Source organism: Catharus ustulatus, chromosome 4 (assembly GCF_009819885.2).
Source record: "Catharus ustulatus isolate bCatUst1 chromosome 4, bCatUst1.pri.v2, whole genome shotgun sequence".
NCBI classification, from domain to species: domain Eukaryota; kingdom Metazoa; phylum Chordata; class Aves; order Passeriformes; family Turdidae; genus Catharus; species Catharus ustulatus.
In genome coordinates, this window is record NC_046224.1 from 36,780,058 (window position 1) to 36,797,073 (window position 17,016).

At 37.2% G+C, this 17,016-nt stretch overlaps 1 protein-coding gene across 5 annotated transcripts in view; it reads right to left on the reverse strand.

The window, feature by feature from the left end:
• POT1 (protection of telomeres 1) overlaps nt 1–15,466 on the reverse strand; it is a 58,970-nt gene extending 43,504 nt beyond the window's left edge. The window contains exons 1-8 of one of the 5 annotated variants that reach the window (XM_033058080.1): nt 15,250–15,466; nt 14,351–14,436; nt 13,092–13,204; nt 12,236–12,392; nt 10,825–10,958; nt 6,658–6,730; nt 5,233–5,324; nt 1,404–1,514 (exon numbers count right to left, since the gene is read on the reverse strand). In XM_033058080.1, the coding sequence (XP_032913971.1) occupies nt 1,404–1,514; nt 5,233–5,324; nt 6,658–6,730; nt 10,825–10,947 (399 nt within the window). In that variant the 5' untranslated portion in view covers nt 10,948–10,958; nt 12,236–12,392; nt 13,092–13,204; nt 14,351–14,436; nt 15,250–15,466. The other 4 variants (XM_033058081.1, XM_033058079.1, XM_033058083.1 and 1 more) reach the window with 4 other exon arrangements.
• Nucleotides 15,467–17,016: the final 1,550 nt, after the last annotated feature.

Sequence of the window (17,016 nt, forward strand, 5' to 3'; positions counted from 1 at the left end):
TTTTAACATAAAGATGTATGTACATGTCAATGCTTAGAGAAGATCTATTCTCAGTGAATCGTTACTTTCCTTTGGGGGAAAAAATTCACCAGAATTGGACAGTTCCTAAGATTTTTGAGCCTTGCTTATAAGCCAGACTTATCTTCAGTGCAAGGTGTTTTAAAAAAGTAATCGTGGTGATTTGGTGAAAGCCAGCACACTCCCACTCTCTGTGATGAACACAGGGCTCAGCGGCCATCCCGACGCCACAGCCCAGCCTGGCTGCCGGACACATGCCCCCTGCTACTAGGGATCTGCTTTTGGTCTCCACCTCAGTTGCATTCCTGAAGTTGATTTTAATTTTAAACAGCCAAGTGAAAAGTTACGATTGAGGAAGTGAAGCATACACAAAGTCTACTCATTTGTATTAATGTTAAGCAAATAATAATGTGTGTGTCACCAAAGAAGTGTCACAACCTCCATTCTGTGGTCAATGATGAGATAAACACCTCAGCACAACCCAGGCATGCACAGAGCTGCACAGTTTCTTTGGGATTAGACTGTGTCATGAGGTCTTGCCAATAATCAGTTTAAGGCCTTGTGTAGTTTCTAGAATTTGGACAATTTTAGTTTACACACACACCTATTCAGATGCAGGTGGTTTTGCTATTCATGATCTTCAATGAAAAATACCCCTTCTACCTATATATCATCATCAACAGATAATGAATGTAATGAAACAATCTGCACTATAATTTTAAATAATTTTGTTTCTCACTGAGCTGCGTGTTAAGTTTTAGTTACCTATAGAGGTCAATTCCAAAAAAAAAGTGCCTTTCTGAAATGTAAAAAAAAAAGGTATTTTTTCTTAAATTTAGGATTTAATCAGACAACAATATACAGATAAAACTAAACAGAACTGATGAGAGAATAGTACAAAAGAACAAATATTTTACTCAGAACAAAAGGATACAATTCTCTGTATTGAACTTAGATTATAGCAATCCATGTATTTGAAAGGAAACAACTAATGATATGAGTTAAAACAGTACAAACTCATAGACCAGAAAAATGAAAATTTATAGACCTGAAATCACTCTTGCACCCTCTACCTTGTCTGCATTATTGAAATGTGTTATGCACAAGAATAGTTTAAAATGCTCTAAGAATGCATCTAAAGTCAACTACAGTCAAATTCTTGCACCGAATAAGTAAAAATTTACCTGGAAACTAATTTGGTGAGAGTTATTATAAAATTACATGTGTGCACACACAAAAACGTGTCATGTTTCCTGATGAACATGGTAAAATAATCTGTACCATTTCAGTTTCTAATAGTTTTTATTGTTTTTTCTATTATAAAGCAAAATGTTAATGTAAGCATTTTGGAAAATAGAAAAAAAATAAATTGGGCAACCACGTACATAAACGACTGATCCAGTTTCTTCAGACACTTCCAGGTGACAATCGTGTCTACCATCCTCTCTTGCTGTAGGCAATTTTACCACCTTAAATCCTGCAACTATGAAGGTTTCCTGTGGGGATAGAGCAATAAACAGAAAATTACACAGATTCTAACACATATTTTAAGGCTATATGCTGTGAAATTTCACCTCAAAGTCTCAAGACACTGAAGAAACAAAAATCCTGAACAAATTGTAAAAACTGTCTTTTAAGTTTCCTGATTTAGTTCCTCTACACATGGAATTTATATTTGCAACAAATGCCAGAAAGCTTTTCTTTTTAATTCTGCTAAAATTTTCACACTCGTGATGCTACTGTAACTGAGTGCTATTTTTGACAAAGCCAAAGGGAGGAAGATTCACACTGAATAAAGCAAAATAATCATTTCTCTTTAAATACAATACAGATTGACTTCTTTCGGGTTAGCTTAACTATGGTAGGAAAGAAATCACAAGCCAGACCAGTAGCAACAAGAAACTCTCCTATAAACTCTGTTCTAGCTGAATCAACAGCTTCTTTATGTGTTAAATAGCTAGGTCAATCAATAGGTAGGTTTCTGGTAGCAAAAGAGACCTTACAAACTTTTCTGGCAAGCAATTGTAATTATTTTCACTTTGGTACAAAGTTCCTCAGACACCACAAAAGGACAAGAAAAAGAGGATTTAAAGGGTACATGATTCAAGACCCAGCAGCAGCTCATGCTCTTAAAAGTGACCTCACCAAATCAAAACAAAAAAAAAAAAAAAAAGAAAAAATTAAAAAGGAGGAGAAGATAGAGAATGTATTAAAAATCTTTAGGTAATCAGAGATGATTAAAAAAGCTATCTGATACAATGTAAAGCTCCTTTATAATCAGCTCCCTCGCTATCAGAACTGTTTAGCAGGGCTGTGCCAGTGTGCTCCATTCAAATAAACACATTAGACTTGGAACCCTATTCAAGCTTCTACCAAAAGCACTTCCATAAACTTTTACTGAATAACTTTTCTCAGAGTGTTTTTTTTTACTACAACAAATAAAAGAGTTTTCTGATTAAAGCTGACAGTTTTAGCCAAATATTGCACTATGACAGCACTTTTTTTGCTATTTCAGCAATCTGACAATGCTACGCTAAATGATTTAAGATCCAAAACCTTAATGTTTTGTGCAAGCAAAAGAAAGGCTTCTAGATTAAGTGACAGTGATATATGTAGTTATTAAAACATTGGGGAAAAAATTTCTGCAGAAAACATAAATTTAATCAGACAGTTTAATTCACAATGAAAGTACTTAGGGCATGGTGATTTTCAGGCAGTGTCACAATGTATACTTTGTGACTAAAAATAATATATAAACCTACAAGTAAGCCACACACAAAGCTAAGCTAAAACATGTCAAAACAATTAGAACTCTCAATACTCTTTGCACTTCTAACATACTGTCCTACTAAAATACATGAAAGTGTTTCATTCTTTCCAGATACAGAAACACACAAAAATAAATTTCAGGAAACTCCATGAATTTTGCTGAAATGAGGTGTTAATACACGTGTTTTCTTTCACTGATAGCTGATGCTATCCAGAACGTTCCTTCAACAGTAAAATAAATTTTTATCTAAAAAGCTATGCCTTGCATATACATTATTCCCATTTCAGCATTTTATTAGAATGTAGACTGCACAAGATTCTAGGATGTGGCTCCTGAGTCAGGATTGAAGCTCTGCAGAGGTAACTTGTCTTTTCTTGCTCTCCTATGTCAGAAGGAAGTACAGAATTACATAGACTCAGCTTTTTAACAGGCTGATAATAAATGAAAAAATTTTGAGTAATATTAGGTCACTAGCATTCATGTTATACATAAGCCATGTGTAGCAAGCCATTAAAAAAAAAAACAACAAAAAAAAATCTCCTCTTGAACTGTGAAAAGACTGTGCAACTTCCATGAGGAAAAGACAGCACTAACCTCAAAACATACTTTTATGGGTAGAAAGAACAGACACATTCTCAGTTTTTTTACAAATTCACAGTTAACTACAACAGGTTGTGACCTGCAGTTCCTAAACACGCAAAAAATTTTCATAATATTTGCATGGTGCTTTGAAATTTAATGCGATATTGGTTTCAAAATAGATTAGTTCCCATTTCACCTTTAGCTAAAAAGACCTTGTAATTGCCTTGAGAATCAAAGCTATTTACTTAAACTGTTGGATTTTCATGTCAATGGAAGTGTATTAGATAAATAATCTATGAGATTCAAACAACATTTTCAAATGGCAAAAAAAATTCTATTTCCCTCATCCAATAAGTGTGAAATACAGGAAAGAATATTCTTCCTGATGGTTATTCTGTTACAGATCAAGAAGACTCTCAGGAGACAACATGGTTACTCACATTTTTGGAAATTGTCAGCTCCTCCACCTGGCTACTTAGCTAAAGTTCTTACAGTATGCCAAGAATTATATGGAAATTTAAGAATACTAAAATCTGAAATGGTGTGCAGCAAATAAATAGTAGTGGACCTTACTGAAGTTATTCTTTAATGGCTAAAAAATGTTTTGGTTTTTTTTTCAAACTACTAGCTTCAGGAATCATTGTTTCCTCATATTCATATGCCTCTAAAATTAAAATCACATTTGAGACATGAGGGAAGCACTATGAAGGTTCAGTTCATTGGGGAAGCACAAACTGAGGTTTTAGTGCACCTTGGCTGTCTAAGAGTTGTTGCCTGTGGGATGAGGTTTCCTACGTAGCTCTTTTGTAATGATCTTTTAATCTTCTAATTGCTGCTCAGTGCCTTGTTCAAGATTTGTACTTTTATCAGATTTCTTATTGATTTGTTCATTGAATTAAAAAAGATTCTGCAGCTTGCACATTAGCAAATTAGTTCAGGAACCTTCCACCGTGGTTGCCCCATCAAAAATTCAAAATTCCATGGCGTTGAGAAATCTGTATAAAGACTGTAATTTGCCCAGAGAAGTTGTAGATGCCCCATCACTGGAAGTGTTAAAAGAAAGGCTGGATAGGGCTTTGGAGCAAATTAATGAGGTAAAATATGCCCATACCTCCCTCCATAAGTAGGGGGTTTGTGACCAGCTGATCTTTAAAGGTGTCTTCCAGCCCAAACCATCCTATGATTTAGTGTGAATTCATATCACAAATGATAAAGCACTAACGTGAGCTCATAATGCATCATATACTAATTTCAATGTAACATTTGTCTAACATGGAAATTGCATTGATAATGCAATATTGTGAAGACAGGTAATTTTAACTTGTTTTCCTTCTTTAGTGGTAACACACTGTCTCATAAATTCACAGGCTGACTTGTGTTAAGTCTTCTACCAGGAGCTAATCAAACCAAACTTCTATTTCTGACAAAGCAAGACACCAGTACCAAGTCAGTAAAAAAACCCTGTACGCAGATTTTGAATTTTAATTTTTTTTAATCTTCTAGTGTAACTGTCTTTTAAGTGAGTTTAATACTAAAATATAAATTATCAAATGACAAAACATTCAAAATATGAATATAAATGGGTGACTTCTCTGTTATCCATATTCATGATCCTTTGCTTGCTAGGTAAACAGTTCTGATAAAAAGAATTGGTTTATTTCAATATTAGTGTGAGAAAGAATTTACATAAGCAAATACTTTTTTTGTTCTAGTTCATATTTATAGATTTGGAGGGACTGAACAGATTATTTCTAATTTTAGGGACAGGTAGACTAAGACAAGAAAGGAAGGCAACATATATCTGTGAAAAACAATTCCTAAATCAAGAATATATGTATATATGTCTTGGTGGCTTTTTTTACCCCATAGCGTATAATTTTTGCACAATCCTCTGCCATTTTTCCATATATTAAGACATTGATGCTGTTGATCTGGGAAGACAAGCTATCCGGATCTAGAGGAAAAAAAACAAAAGTCATTCCAATCACTATACCTTCTCCAAAGCAAAACAGTGGAAAGAGAGTTACAAAACAAATTGATCTACAGAGTCTAACACTTTTTAATTAATGTACAAACAGAAAATGTGCTAACTACAGGCATATTGCTCAGAATATTCCTCGTAGGAGGATTAAAATGTGCCCATTGTATACCAGTGTGCAATTAAAAAGAAATAAAACAGATTTTCACTTAGATAATTCAATGTATAGTGTTGGAGAGGAAATATTACCCAGTCACATTACCAAAGATACTATTGTAGAATCTACTATGAAGATATTCTAGGATACAGAAATATTAGCTAATAGCTTTCCAGGAGGACTGAAGCAAAAATCACACTGCTATTTTAAGAGTTTTCTACTGTTCACTGATTCAATGATTTATTTAGATGTGCAAACCTATGTTTCCAAGGAGAATGCACATAAACTCCCCTCTCCTGAACAGTCACTGAAATCAGCGAGACTCAGGGAGGTTAAGCACTCCTCTGAGAACCCTGGAGCCAGTAGGGAGACTGTGTAAGGTCCCAACAATTTCATTCACCTCTGCTACCACCAGCCACAAGCAGTGCCACCAGGCAGGACCTGCACACCCCAGGCCTGCTGCTCAGGCACAGGAGGCAGGAGGCTCAGAGGGAGCACGTGATGGTTCCCTAGCCACTCTAAGAAATAAACTGAGAATAAAATGTAAGGAAATGGAAAGTTCCTTGAATCCAACAGATCCCTGATAAATTACCTCCTCCACCTTCCTGACTGGAAGACTTAAAAGGAACATACTATTTTTATACAACTTATTACATGATGAACAACTTAGGTGTTCTGATCTAGCTACTGGTATTCAAGTACTTGACTAGTCAGGTGAAATTTCCTTTTCTTAAATGCTTAAGTCAAAACAGAATGAAACACAAATATTTTGCTGCTAATCAAAATACTGACCTACATTAAATGGGCCCTTACATAGTATATGCTATATATATATCATGTAAGTGGTAACTATCATGTGCAATTGTCTTGGTCCTTCTTCTGACAACCAGTTTGAAAATACATTATTAAAGCTATACATATAGCTAATACATTTCCAGGATAGCCTTTTAAAAAGTTATGCAACAAGAAGTCTACTGAAATATGAAGACTGTATTGTTTCCATTAATTTACCTGTTACATTAGGTTTAAAATAAACTACTTTTTTGTAGAAAATGAACAGTTTTAGAGAGCATTTTATACCTAACATTCTACTGAACACAGGGACTACTGATGTAGTACCATAAATTTAAAATGCATACTTAAATGTAGTACCTTGAAGAACAATCTTGAAAAAGTCTGTTCCATCTCTGAGTTTTGTTAACGGGTAGGAAAGAGTAATTATTCCCTACAAAGCAAAAAATAAAATGAAACATTGTGAATTAAGACTGTATGCCTCTCAGTTACTGAAATATTGATAACAGCTGAAACATCTAAGATAAAACAGGCAGAATTTAAGGAACAAGCACAAATTGCCATCTACATTCATAACAAAAAAACTAAAAATCAACTGCTATAAACAGCACTAAAAAGCAACATTCCTGAAATATAACAAAGGAAGTATTACATGTCAATACTATTTAGATGCTACCAACTAGATTACAAACTTTAATAATAAAACAGTAGCTATGGAAATATACATGTAACTTTTATTAGTTACAAAAATAGCAAAAAAGGACTAGTTTTGACACAAAACCTGAAAGGCATCTGAAAAGGTAGTGATCAAAATCTTAAAAGATACAGCAACTTCTCCAAAAATATTGGCAAAGGATTACAACATAAATATCAGAACGAAATCACAGTCAAGGTACAATAGACATTTATATGAAGATAAATAATCTTCTCTGAAGGAAAAAAAAAAGCTGTGAGAAGAGTATGAAAAGGTTTTGAAACTGCTGTGTCCTAATTATTTGGCAATAATACAAACGCTCCAGAAGATGCTATGATTTAACAATTAATTCAAAACACTCTTTTTATTGTAATGCTGAAGTTACAATGAAGCAAAAATCAGCAACTTCAGTGATGTTAACATCTCTTTGGAACCAACACATCTAGTTAGAAAGATGGTATCAACAGTACCTAAAATGTTAGCCGAGTGTATTCTTTCACAGTATGGTAGATAAAGCACTGTAACCTTCTCAATGATAAAACCACAAAAATTGGTTCAATAAAGAAATATAAAAATATTGAAAACAGACTCTATACCTACACAAACAGCACAAAAATAGACGAAAAGGTTTCTTGTAAAGAGGGCAGGGCATTATGTCTATAAATGCAACATTATGAGGACGGTCAGGTAAATCACAGTGATTTTACAGTACACATATTCAGAGGGAAGCTTGACTTACACGCTAAAAATGCCTCTTAAACCAAATCAGGATAAAGTACGCAGCAGTGAATTGTTACTCCAGAGGCCTTTCACAGTAAAATTTGTCCTACAATGCGCTAACCAAGGAGTAGTACAAACCAAATTCAATGAGATCTTACTACCTGTTTTATAAGGAAATAACACCATTCCACAAAACCTCAACATTGTTAACCAAAATAATTTGATAATTAAGTCTCCTTACAAAACTCATTAGTCTTCTCTGTGAAAAGTAGAAACTTACCTGTTAAAAACAGAAGGGTTTCTCACTTGTTTTCAAAATTACAGCTTTGTTTAAAATTTCACTATACTTATACACACATTACATATATATATAATTTTTCTTGCTGAGATTGTCTTGAATTGTACTCACAGGTAAATTGTACTCACAGGTACAGAATTTTTCTTGTAATAAAGTTTTTGCAATGAAACAGTCACCTCAGGAAAACTCAACATTAACATATGTATTTTTTCCTTAAGAAATTTTGATCTGCACCAGCACACTATTTAAAAGTGGAAATTACTGATGCGATAGTGACTGCTTTTTGAACATCTTCACTTTTTATTTTTCCTTTTACATCCCAGTATTGTCCAAAGAGTTTCAAATTCTGGGACAACATTCTTTGCTATAATGGTCCGGTTCCTCCACTTTCCTTTGTGTCCCAAACACCTACACTACAGTTCTCTTCCCCAGCTACTACCCACTTCCTCATATTGCCCCACTGCCTTTTCCACATGCCTGAAACTCTTGAGCTCCAAACTTCAAAAGAACCCGCCTTAGTAAAACTTGCTCAAATTGACTCTTCCCTCACAAATCCTGCACTGCTTATTGAGTTCAGAAGCAAATTTTTTCCTAAACCCTCCACACTCCATATGCCACTAGATGCACTCTAAAAGCAACCATGTACAGCTCTTCTACTGCATGTCTCCTTCCTTATACGACCTTGCTCTCTCAGTTTGGTTCTATAGTTGATTTGGTGGCTGATTTTCAGGTTTGGTTCAGTTTTGCCATAGCAAAATCCAGAGGATGATGAACTAATAGGAGAAGGCATCATGTTTAGTTAACAGGCATGATGACTGAGGGGGTACAAACGTTGCTTGTGCTGTTGTGACACAAATTTGAAACTTGCCATTTTCAAAGAGGTGCCAGGAAGTGAAACACATGCAGAAGAATGAAAGGACTGAGGCACACAAGTCAGACAGAATCACCCCAAATGGTTTTTGTTGCTTTTCCCAGAACACATTTACTAAAAATTCTCCTCTGCCCTTCCCTCCTTGTCAAAGCAGGACCTGATCCCTATTTTGGCAGGTCTAGAGTGACAGTGTGCCACCACTGATAACCTAACATCAGTGCATTCTAAGGTTCACTTCAAACTCAGCCTGCAGAACTGGATTTTCCTTCACATTTAATGGTGCATTAGCACCAGCTTTATCAGCTCTCCAGTTGTGCTGTTTATGCCAAGCTGTTTTAGTCACCTACTAATCCATGTCAGCAGCAGCATGAAGTTCTCTTAACATAAGGCAGAAGTCTGAGAAAGGCATTCTACACACTTTCCCTTTCACAACCAGCTATAGCACTGCATGTATGCTTTCAATCACAGTCGAATAGTAATTGCTCCACTTTGCAAATGGAAACATTTATTTCGGCAGAAACATTTTTTAATTCATAATGCACTTTTGTCTCCTTCACCACTTTCTTCCGAACAAGAATCCCTGTTCTTCCATGTCAAGGCTGCTTGCAGACACAGCTCCTCAAAGCAAGAAAGTCTATATATCCTGCAGGTAAACAGGGACAGGAAACTGCACCCTAAGGAATAAACCCCATTTGCTAGCAGCAGTGGTTATTGATGTTTCCATTTGCTCCTTTACAAGACCTAAGGGAGGTCGAATCATTCTCAATCAAATCACCTCCTACACCACTCAGCTTCTGCCTGCTTCCAAACAGGGCGGTTCTGTTCCTTCGCGACACCGAAGTGCACCACTCCTGGCATCAATTTGACACCACAATGAACCAGTCCAGAGTGAGAGCAGCAGCAAATTATCCTCTCTCCAGCGATATGGATGGTCTTCTGCCAGTTTCCTTCTCCTCAATGGACTCAATCACAGGGTCAAATAAGTACTAGAGCTGGAACTCAGAATACACAGCTGTCGTAGCAAAAATGCTTCTTTCGGATACAGAAAAACATTAGATCCGTTCAGCTCATATTTTTAAAATGTTTGTGCCATTTTTTGAAGGATTCAAGACAACTTAGGCTTTCTACAGAACCAGACTGCCTTCATTTTTTCCCCCTTTTTTACTTAACAAATTGAAAGAAAGCCTGAGGTAATGCTGCTTTCCTGACACATAAGCATCACGGATGCCTAAAATCATCCTCAGAGCCACAGATAAAAAAGTTAGGATGAAAAAAGAACACACAAAAGAATTGACTCTGCATTTTAACAGAGAATACTTGTTTTAGGCATGAAAAAGGTCATTTCAGTATTTCACTAGTATAGCAGAATTGTGCTTCCAATCTGAAATATATTTGGGATGACTGTCAAATATAAGCGCACACTTAACAATGTTAAAAAAACCTAATTGTGTCTTGATGCTGGTAGTTGCTACAAACAACACTTTTCATAAAACTGGTTAAGGCATTGCTTCATATAAAAGGAGAACTACTTTAGAAGTTTCTTAGTTACTCTGAAATCTGATCTCCAACAGGATTGAGGTACTTATTACAATTTTCTAAAAACAAAATACCACTTAACCTCCCCCAGTCCCTCCACTTTCAACAAAGCATTCTGCATAATGTGTTTTAAATTGATCCACAGCTTATCCTGAAAATAGAAGCTCCTACAACATTTTAGTCTGATAACATAAGAGAAAGGGACAGGACTGTGAATCAATGAAGGTAATAGCAATATGCAATGAGGTCAAAAAGGTCCTGATTTTCCACTGCTTAAAGATATGCAACAGATGAATACAAAGACACAGTTGCAGAAAGTCACCAACTGAGCTGGAATATGGAAGTGCCTTGCTTATGCAAGAGGAGCTATTTCAAAGCAAAACAATTTTTTTTTACTGGTCAGTTTACCTGAATGTATTTGTTGGCGTGATCACAGCCTTCTTGCAAATGCTGCAAATTCTCCTTCTGCAAATGTCTTGGTAGTGGAGTCTCAGATTGTCCTTTAGTGATCTTAAGCAATTGAACAGGCATAGCTGCTTTATCTAAACAAAAATCATAAAAAGAGTCCTGAAGCTCCTCATTTTGCTCAAATTAGAGTTACCAGAAGTTGCATCTTACTCAGAAGGGGAACATTTACCTATTTCATAACAAGACAGTTTAATTATGTAAAACTAAGAATTTTCAGAGGGATTGTCCTCATCTCTTACCATAAGTAGCAAGAAGAAAGTAACATTTCCTTGACAATAGAAAACCATCCAACCCATCTGTTTTTTCAAACATTCCAAAACACCATAAATGGCAATAAAATATTACTTTACATATAAATAGATAGCAAGACATATAAATGCAAAATGTAATGTAAACAGTGTTAATATTTTATGTACAGAAATGCAGATAAAAACCATGCAAAGACTTTGAATGACTCCTTCCCCAGGCACAAGGTCATGGACAGTTTCCATATTGAGTTTTTTCCCTACAAGAAAATTTGACTGTGAGAAATTAAAACACGTCATTTTAACTGAAAATGAACAAAAGATGCTTATGTATAGATTAAACAATTTTCATCAATGAATCAAGTAATAAAAAATAATAAATCAAATAAGATGGGTATCTACAGATGCTAAGCATGGAAGGCACTCAGAACTAGCTAAGAAATGGATGACCGTCATCTATGGTCTGCCCTCACTGTGCTAAAAGTCAATGAAGTAAATTAATAGTGATAGTGTTATAATGCAGAGAATTGGGGAGAGGAAGAGTAATCTATTGCAGTAAAGTTGCACACAAGAGAAATAGAAAAAAGTAATCTAGCAAAGAGTAGCTATTGCTGTATTTTCTCATTACACTATCATCTTATTTCTTCTGGGGGTACTTTTGTCTCTGCAGTATAATTTTTATTTCTACAGAAAAGCCACAACATCATCAATATTCTGTTTCCAGTAAGTTTTAATAAACTAAGCAAAAAATGCTTTCAGTTTTCTGAAAATCCAGATCACAGTATTATAGCCACAGACCTAATTTCCAACAGTTTTAGCAATTTTTACATAATAGTAAAGAAGAGGAAAACAAGTATTTTCTATAGTTTTGAATGGACACAAAAACTTGGTATTCTACTCAGAAAAAGCTTAAACTACATTTCAGTTACAGTTGAAAAGAGCTTGTGCAATACTAAGCAGACTGATTTCCAACAAAATATTAAGTTATAACGAAATGGAATTGGGAAACCATTGCAAAATGGGAAGACCAGTGAAGCATAAGTTAGGAACGTAAGTACACACACAGGTGCAGAGAGCAAAATTATACACATTCTTTTAAAAAGTACCTTATTCTTCAGAAAAAGCAAAAATCCACCTTATTGTTATTCCAGTATCCAAAGATACTGGACGTCATTAATAACTCAGGACTATTTCTCTTGTTGAGAGCGACCCTTCTTTCTCCTTCCCATTTTCCAGGAAACTCTCCAGAGCTGTCATTCCTGTCTAACAGATATAAGCAGGAAGTCACAGTCACTCATGACATATCAATAAAATACTTTAGTTCAAGGATGTCTTAGCTGCAATGGCACACATAAGATGACCAGCTTTTGTTTTTCCCTAGCTTCCAATTCACATGAGGAAGGAGGTAGAAATGAAGCATTATGAACTGACCACAATTCCCATTCTCTGTCCCCTGCACAGCTCAGGGGGAGAAATTGGTAGAGAAATTGGAGTGGAGCTAAGCGCAGAAAATGGGAGAGGTGAGGGAAAGGTCTTTAGATTTGTTCTTATTTGTCATTATCCTACCCTGATTTGATGACCAGTAAGTGAGATTACTTTGAGTGTCTTTCGTCCATGTAAACGGTGAGTGACCTCCCTGTCTCAACTGCAAGCTTTTAGTTGTATTTTCTCTTCCCTGTCCTCCTGAGGGGAATGATAAGAGCAGCTTTGGCAGGAACCTGGCGTTCAGCCAGAGTCAACCTATGACAGTACAGAGCTGGGAGATACAGCATCAGACAGGTTTCAATTTCTGCTTGAGCTGAAGGAGAAGTAAAAGCCTGCTACAAAGGTGCAGATGCTGTTCCTGGTTTGACTAGTGAGGTATTAGAAGTTAGAATTTCTGTAAGATGTTGATAAATGAGGCTAAAAAAATGCCTTTATCTGTTTTAAACACACACCACAATAGCAGTGTCATTAGCTTACCAGGATTTCAAGTCTCTAGTAGAAAGAGCAACTAGAAGATTTACACAACTTTTCAGTTCAAAGTATCTACTTCACACTTCATTCTAGCAGACCGAGAAGTTGATCTATTCCACCTAAAAAGAGTCAACTTCAAAGTTAATCAGCAATATTGATCTTCACCCAGCAACAATATAATGAGCCAGGGAAATATATAACATAACAGATTAACAACTTTTTGTCCTGTTTCTCCCTGTTACACTACATGAGGGATTAAAAATTTATTTTTCTGCATTTTTTTTTTTATTTTCCCATGAAGATATCTCAACAACACCGAGCATTTAAATTTATGTAGATAACATTCCAGTAGAAAACAAATGGGGTGTTTTTACAAATCTTAAACTCCTATCTATAAAACTAAGGTCATGTGTTCTAACTGCTAATCTCTGAAGCTTCCAGATCCTTGTTCTCAACAATTAAAAACCAAAGACATAAGTGTCCAGTTCTAAGAGTTACAAAAGTAAATTTTCCAGAACAAACTGACAGAGCATTGGCTTTCAAAATCTACAAGAAGATATTGTTAGTTCTGTCCTTGGTGTTCCCAACTCTTCTGGAGAACAGTTAAGTGAAAATTAATAAATAAGTCTGTCAAATATCTTTATTGCTTTCAAAAGCCTGACTAACACTTACAGGAATGATTCCAACTTGAGCCTAAGAAGTCTGTAAATGGGGTAAACACAGTTATACATAGCGATGGATACTAAAAAAAAGCCCAAACAAAAACAACAGAGATTGAAAGGCAGACAGCAGCATGGAATAGTCCTTGAAGAGGAGTGAGACACAACATATACACACATTAGAAGGAAGAAGACTGTGAACTACAAATACCTTTTGCCTTCTAGTAATAAAAGTGCCAAAAATATGAAGAGTGAGCAACCAAAGAGCTTAACAACTTTAACAAAGAATTATATGAAAGTATGTAGACTGTTTAAAGTAGACTATATACTGCATTTAGGATGTGATCCACAATTTAACACCCTCAAAGAGAATGCAATATGCATCACTCAAGTGAAATATAACACTGAGGATGGCTATGGTCTTAACTCTTATGTGCTGCTCTGCCCTATCCTTGACATTGTGCCTACTAACCGGAAAATTTAGTCCTTTCTGTACTACCAAGAAATGCTTCGGTCATACACAAAAATTACATGAACAGAATAATGTCATTCTGGGAAACAGAAGAGAATAAAACATGGATATGCGGATTCTGAAGGAAACCTCACCGAAGTCTCATGAAGAACGAAGGAACAGCCAAGAGCATCAGAGTCCTACTGATGTGGTCAGTCACAGTTGGAGATACCTGAAGCCCCTGTAAACAGAAATACTAGTCAGTGCAATATTCGGGCTAATTGTGCAGAAGTTAAAATATTTATAGAATAAGTCATGCTTCATTATAAAAGACACATATTTGTAGACACAGCCATATATTCCCACTATATTTTATGCAACACTTTGTCATAAAAATGAACATTTGCAACTTGAATAGAACAGGCAATACAGAAATACCACAAACCCAACCCGCCATCACAACACTTTTCCCATACAGCAGTCTTAACGAAATCAAGAACTGTCAGTGAACAAAGTGTACAGTTTGTCTAGAATTTTTTCAAACGTTTAATTTTGTAATTTATCAGTTCCTTGAGAATTCTCATGAGGTGAAAAACATCATGTCAGATTAACTAAAATAAAGGAGAAATCAAATCAGCAGTGTGACACATTCCCTTAGCTGCAAGACTTCAGCTTGCTCTTACTGCAGATCTTCGGGCACTCATCTTTTTTGGGAAGTTTGTCCTGGGCTATTCTTAATTACATTTAGTTTCATTAGAATATAACTAGGTTTCTTAAACAAATAAAATTTCCTTTATTTCACATTAAAGTTTTCTCATCTGACATTGTGCAAAAGAGATTACAATCAAACATTACCCGAGGAAAAGGTATTCTTACACAGCTATTCAGCTCTAGAAAGCAGCAGCCCACTGCAAAGCAGCGGCCTCAGGAAGACAGCGCTGCTCTGCAGATCCCACACTTAAAAAAATATGAACTAATCGCTTCAGAAAGACAATTCACCAGTTACAAAAAGCCGAAACCTTTAAAACCAAGACCATCAGCACACGCGTATTACCAGCAAAACTTCCCTGCCGGTTTACTCAGTGCCCGGGAAAAAACTTCCAAAGGCGTGGAGCACTGTGCAGGGACTCAGTTCCCGCAGCACAGCCCGTCTGCAGGGCAGCTGCGGGACGAAGGGAAGCAAAGCCGGGCCCGCAGACCCGGCGGTCCCCGTGTGCCGCCGATCCCGAGTGTCCGTGGTCCCCGGGTGTCCCCGTCCCTGTCCCTGTCCCTGTCCCCCTGTCCCGCCTCGCCGCCGCTGCGCCACTTCCGCCCGCCCCGCGCGCCGGCCGCGCACTGCGCATGCCCGGGCGGCGCGCGCACGCGCGTCCTGCGGCGACAGGGACAGGGAGCGGGAACAGGGACAGGACTGGGAGCGGGAACAGGGACAGGACTCGGAGTGGGAACAGGACAGGGAGTGGGACAGCGCTGGGAGTGGGAATAGGGACTGGCTTGAACCCCCCGATGCTCTTTTCTCGTTCTGTTTTTTCATGTCTGTAAAAGAGCTGCTTAGCAATGTTACAGGTGCATGACATATTGTTGGCTTTTCGCAACTATTAAGATAAATGCTATATGTGTAATGTTATAATAGCTTTTCTGTATGAATATGGAGTTTTTTCTAATAGCAAAAGACATACGTTTTTAAAGAAATAGTATGTTTAAACTACCCGCTTAGTTTAGATCACAGCCCATGAACGTGTGATGGGGACCCTGCAGCTGACACGACAATTATCAACGCTGCGAAAGGCCGGGACCACCCCCCAAATCAAAAGATAATAAGGAGAAGATTAAAACCACAAGCCAAGAAACACGCATGCTCTAAAAAAGCAAACCCAAGGAGTGGCCATGCTATATAGTTCTCAAAAAAAGTTAGACTACTTAGACTATGCATAAAAAACTATGAATATGCAACAAGTTGGTGTATTGTAAAGTGTATTTAAAGCCTTTGGTTTATGTGTGTCTCCTATTATGTTTTTATTAAACCTTTTAAATTTTACCAAAACAGTAAAAAATGTTTTTCACAGCAATTAAAAATTAAAACTACGGTGAACTGAGATAATGGAAAGTTTATACATTATAAGTGAATTAAATTAAAATAACTTGGAAACATCAACTTGCACTCAAGATTAATTTAAGTGGTTACCTCATCTTCTCCTCTTAACTTCTCTCCTTTTTTGCTGTTTCTTTTTCTAGTTACATTAAAAAAAAATGCTATTAAATTGTTTCTATAAAGTAATCTTAAAGTAGAAGAATTGGAAGTTTTTATGCCCCATTATATTATGTATATAATAAGAAGAGAAAAAAATAAGCAGAATATGATAATAGAATACCCCAGTTTTATGTCTCAACAAAACAATAAGTAGGTCTGCCAGAAATCTAACCTGAAGTCTGCTTTTTCTTTAATTTTTAACGCTGGTTTTGAATGGTAGTCATACTCCTCTTCAGGAGGAGGGCACGGGGCAGGGACGGGGACGGGTGAGGGCACAGCGGTGACGGCAAAGAGGGGGCTGGCCGTGGCCGGGCTGTCCCCGTGTCCCGGTATCTCCGGTGTCCCGGTATCTCCGGTGTCCCGGTGTCCCCGGGCCGGTGCAGCCCGTGCTGCAGGAGCCGTGCGGGCCCTGGGGCGGCCCCTCCGGCCCGGCCCGGCCCGGTGCTCCCCGGCCCCGCTGCGCTGGGGGAGCGCCGCGGCCTCCCCGCTGCCGGCCCCCGGAGCGGGCTGTGCAGGGCCCATGTGGGGAAACCTGTGAAACGTGGGTGCCGCGGCCGTGTTCAGGCCAACTTG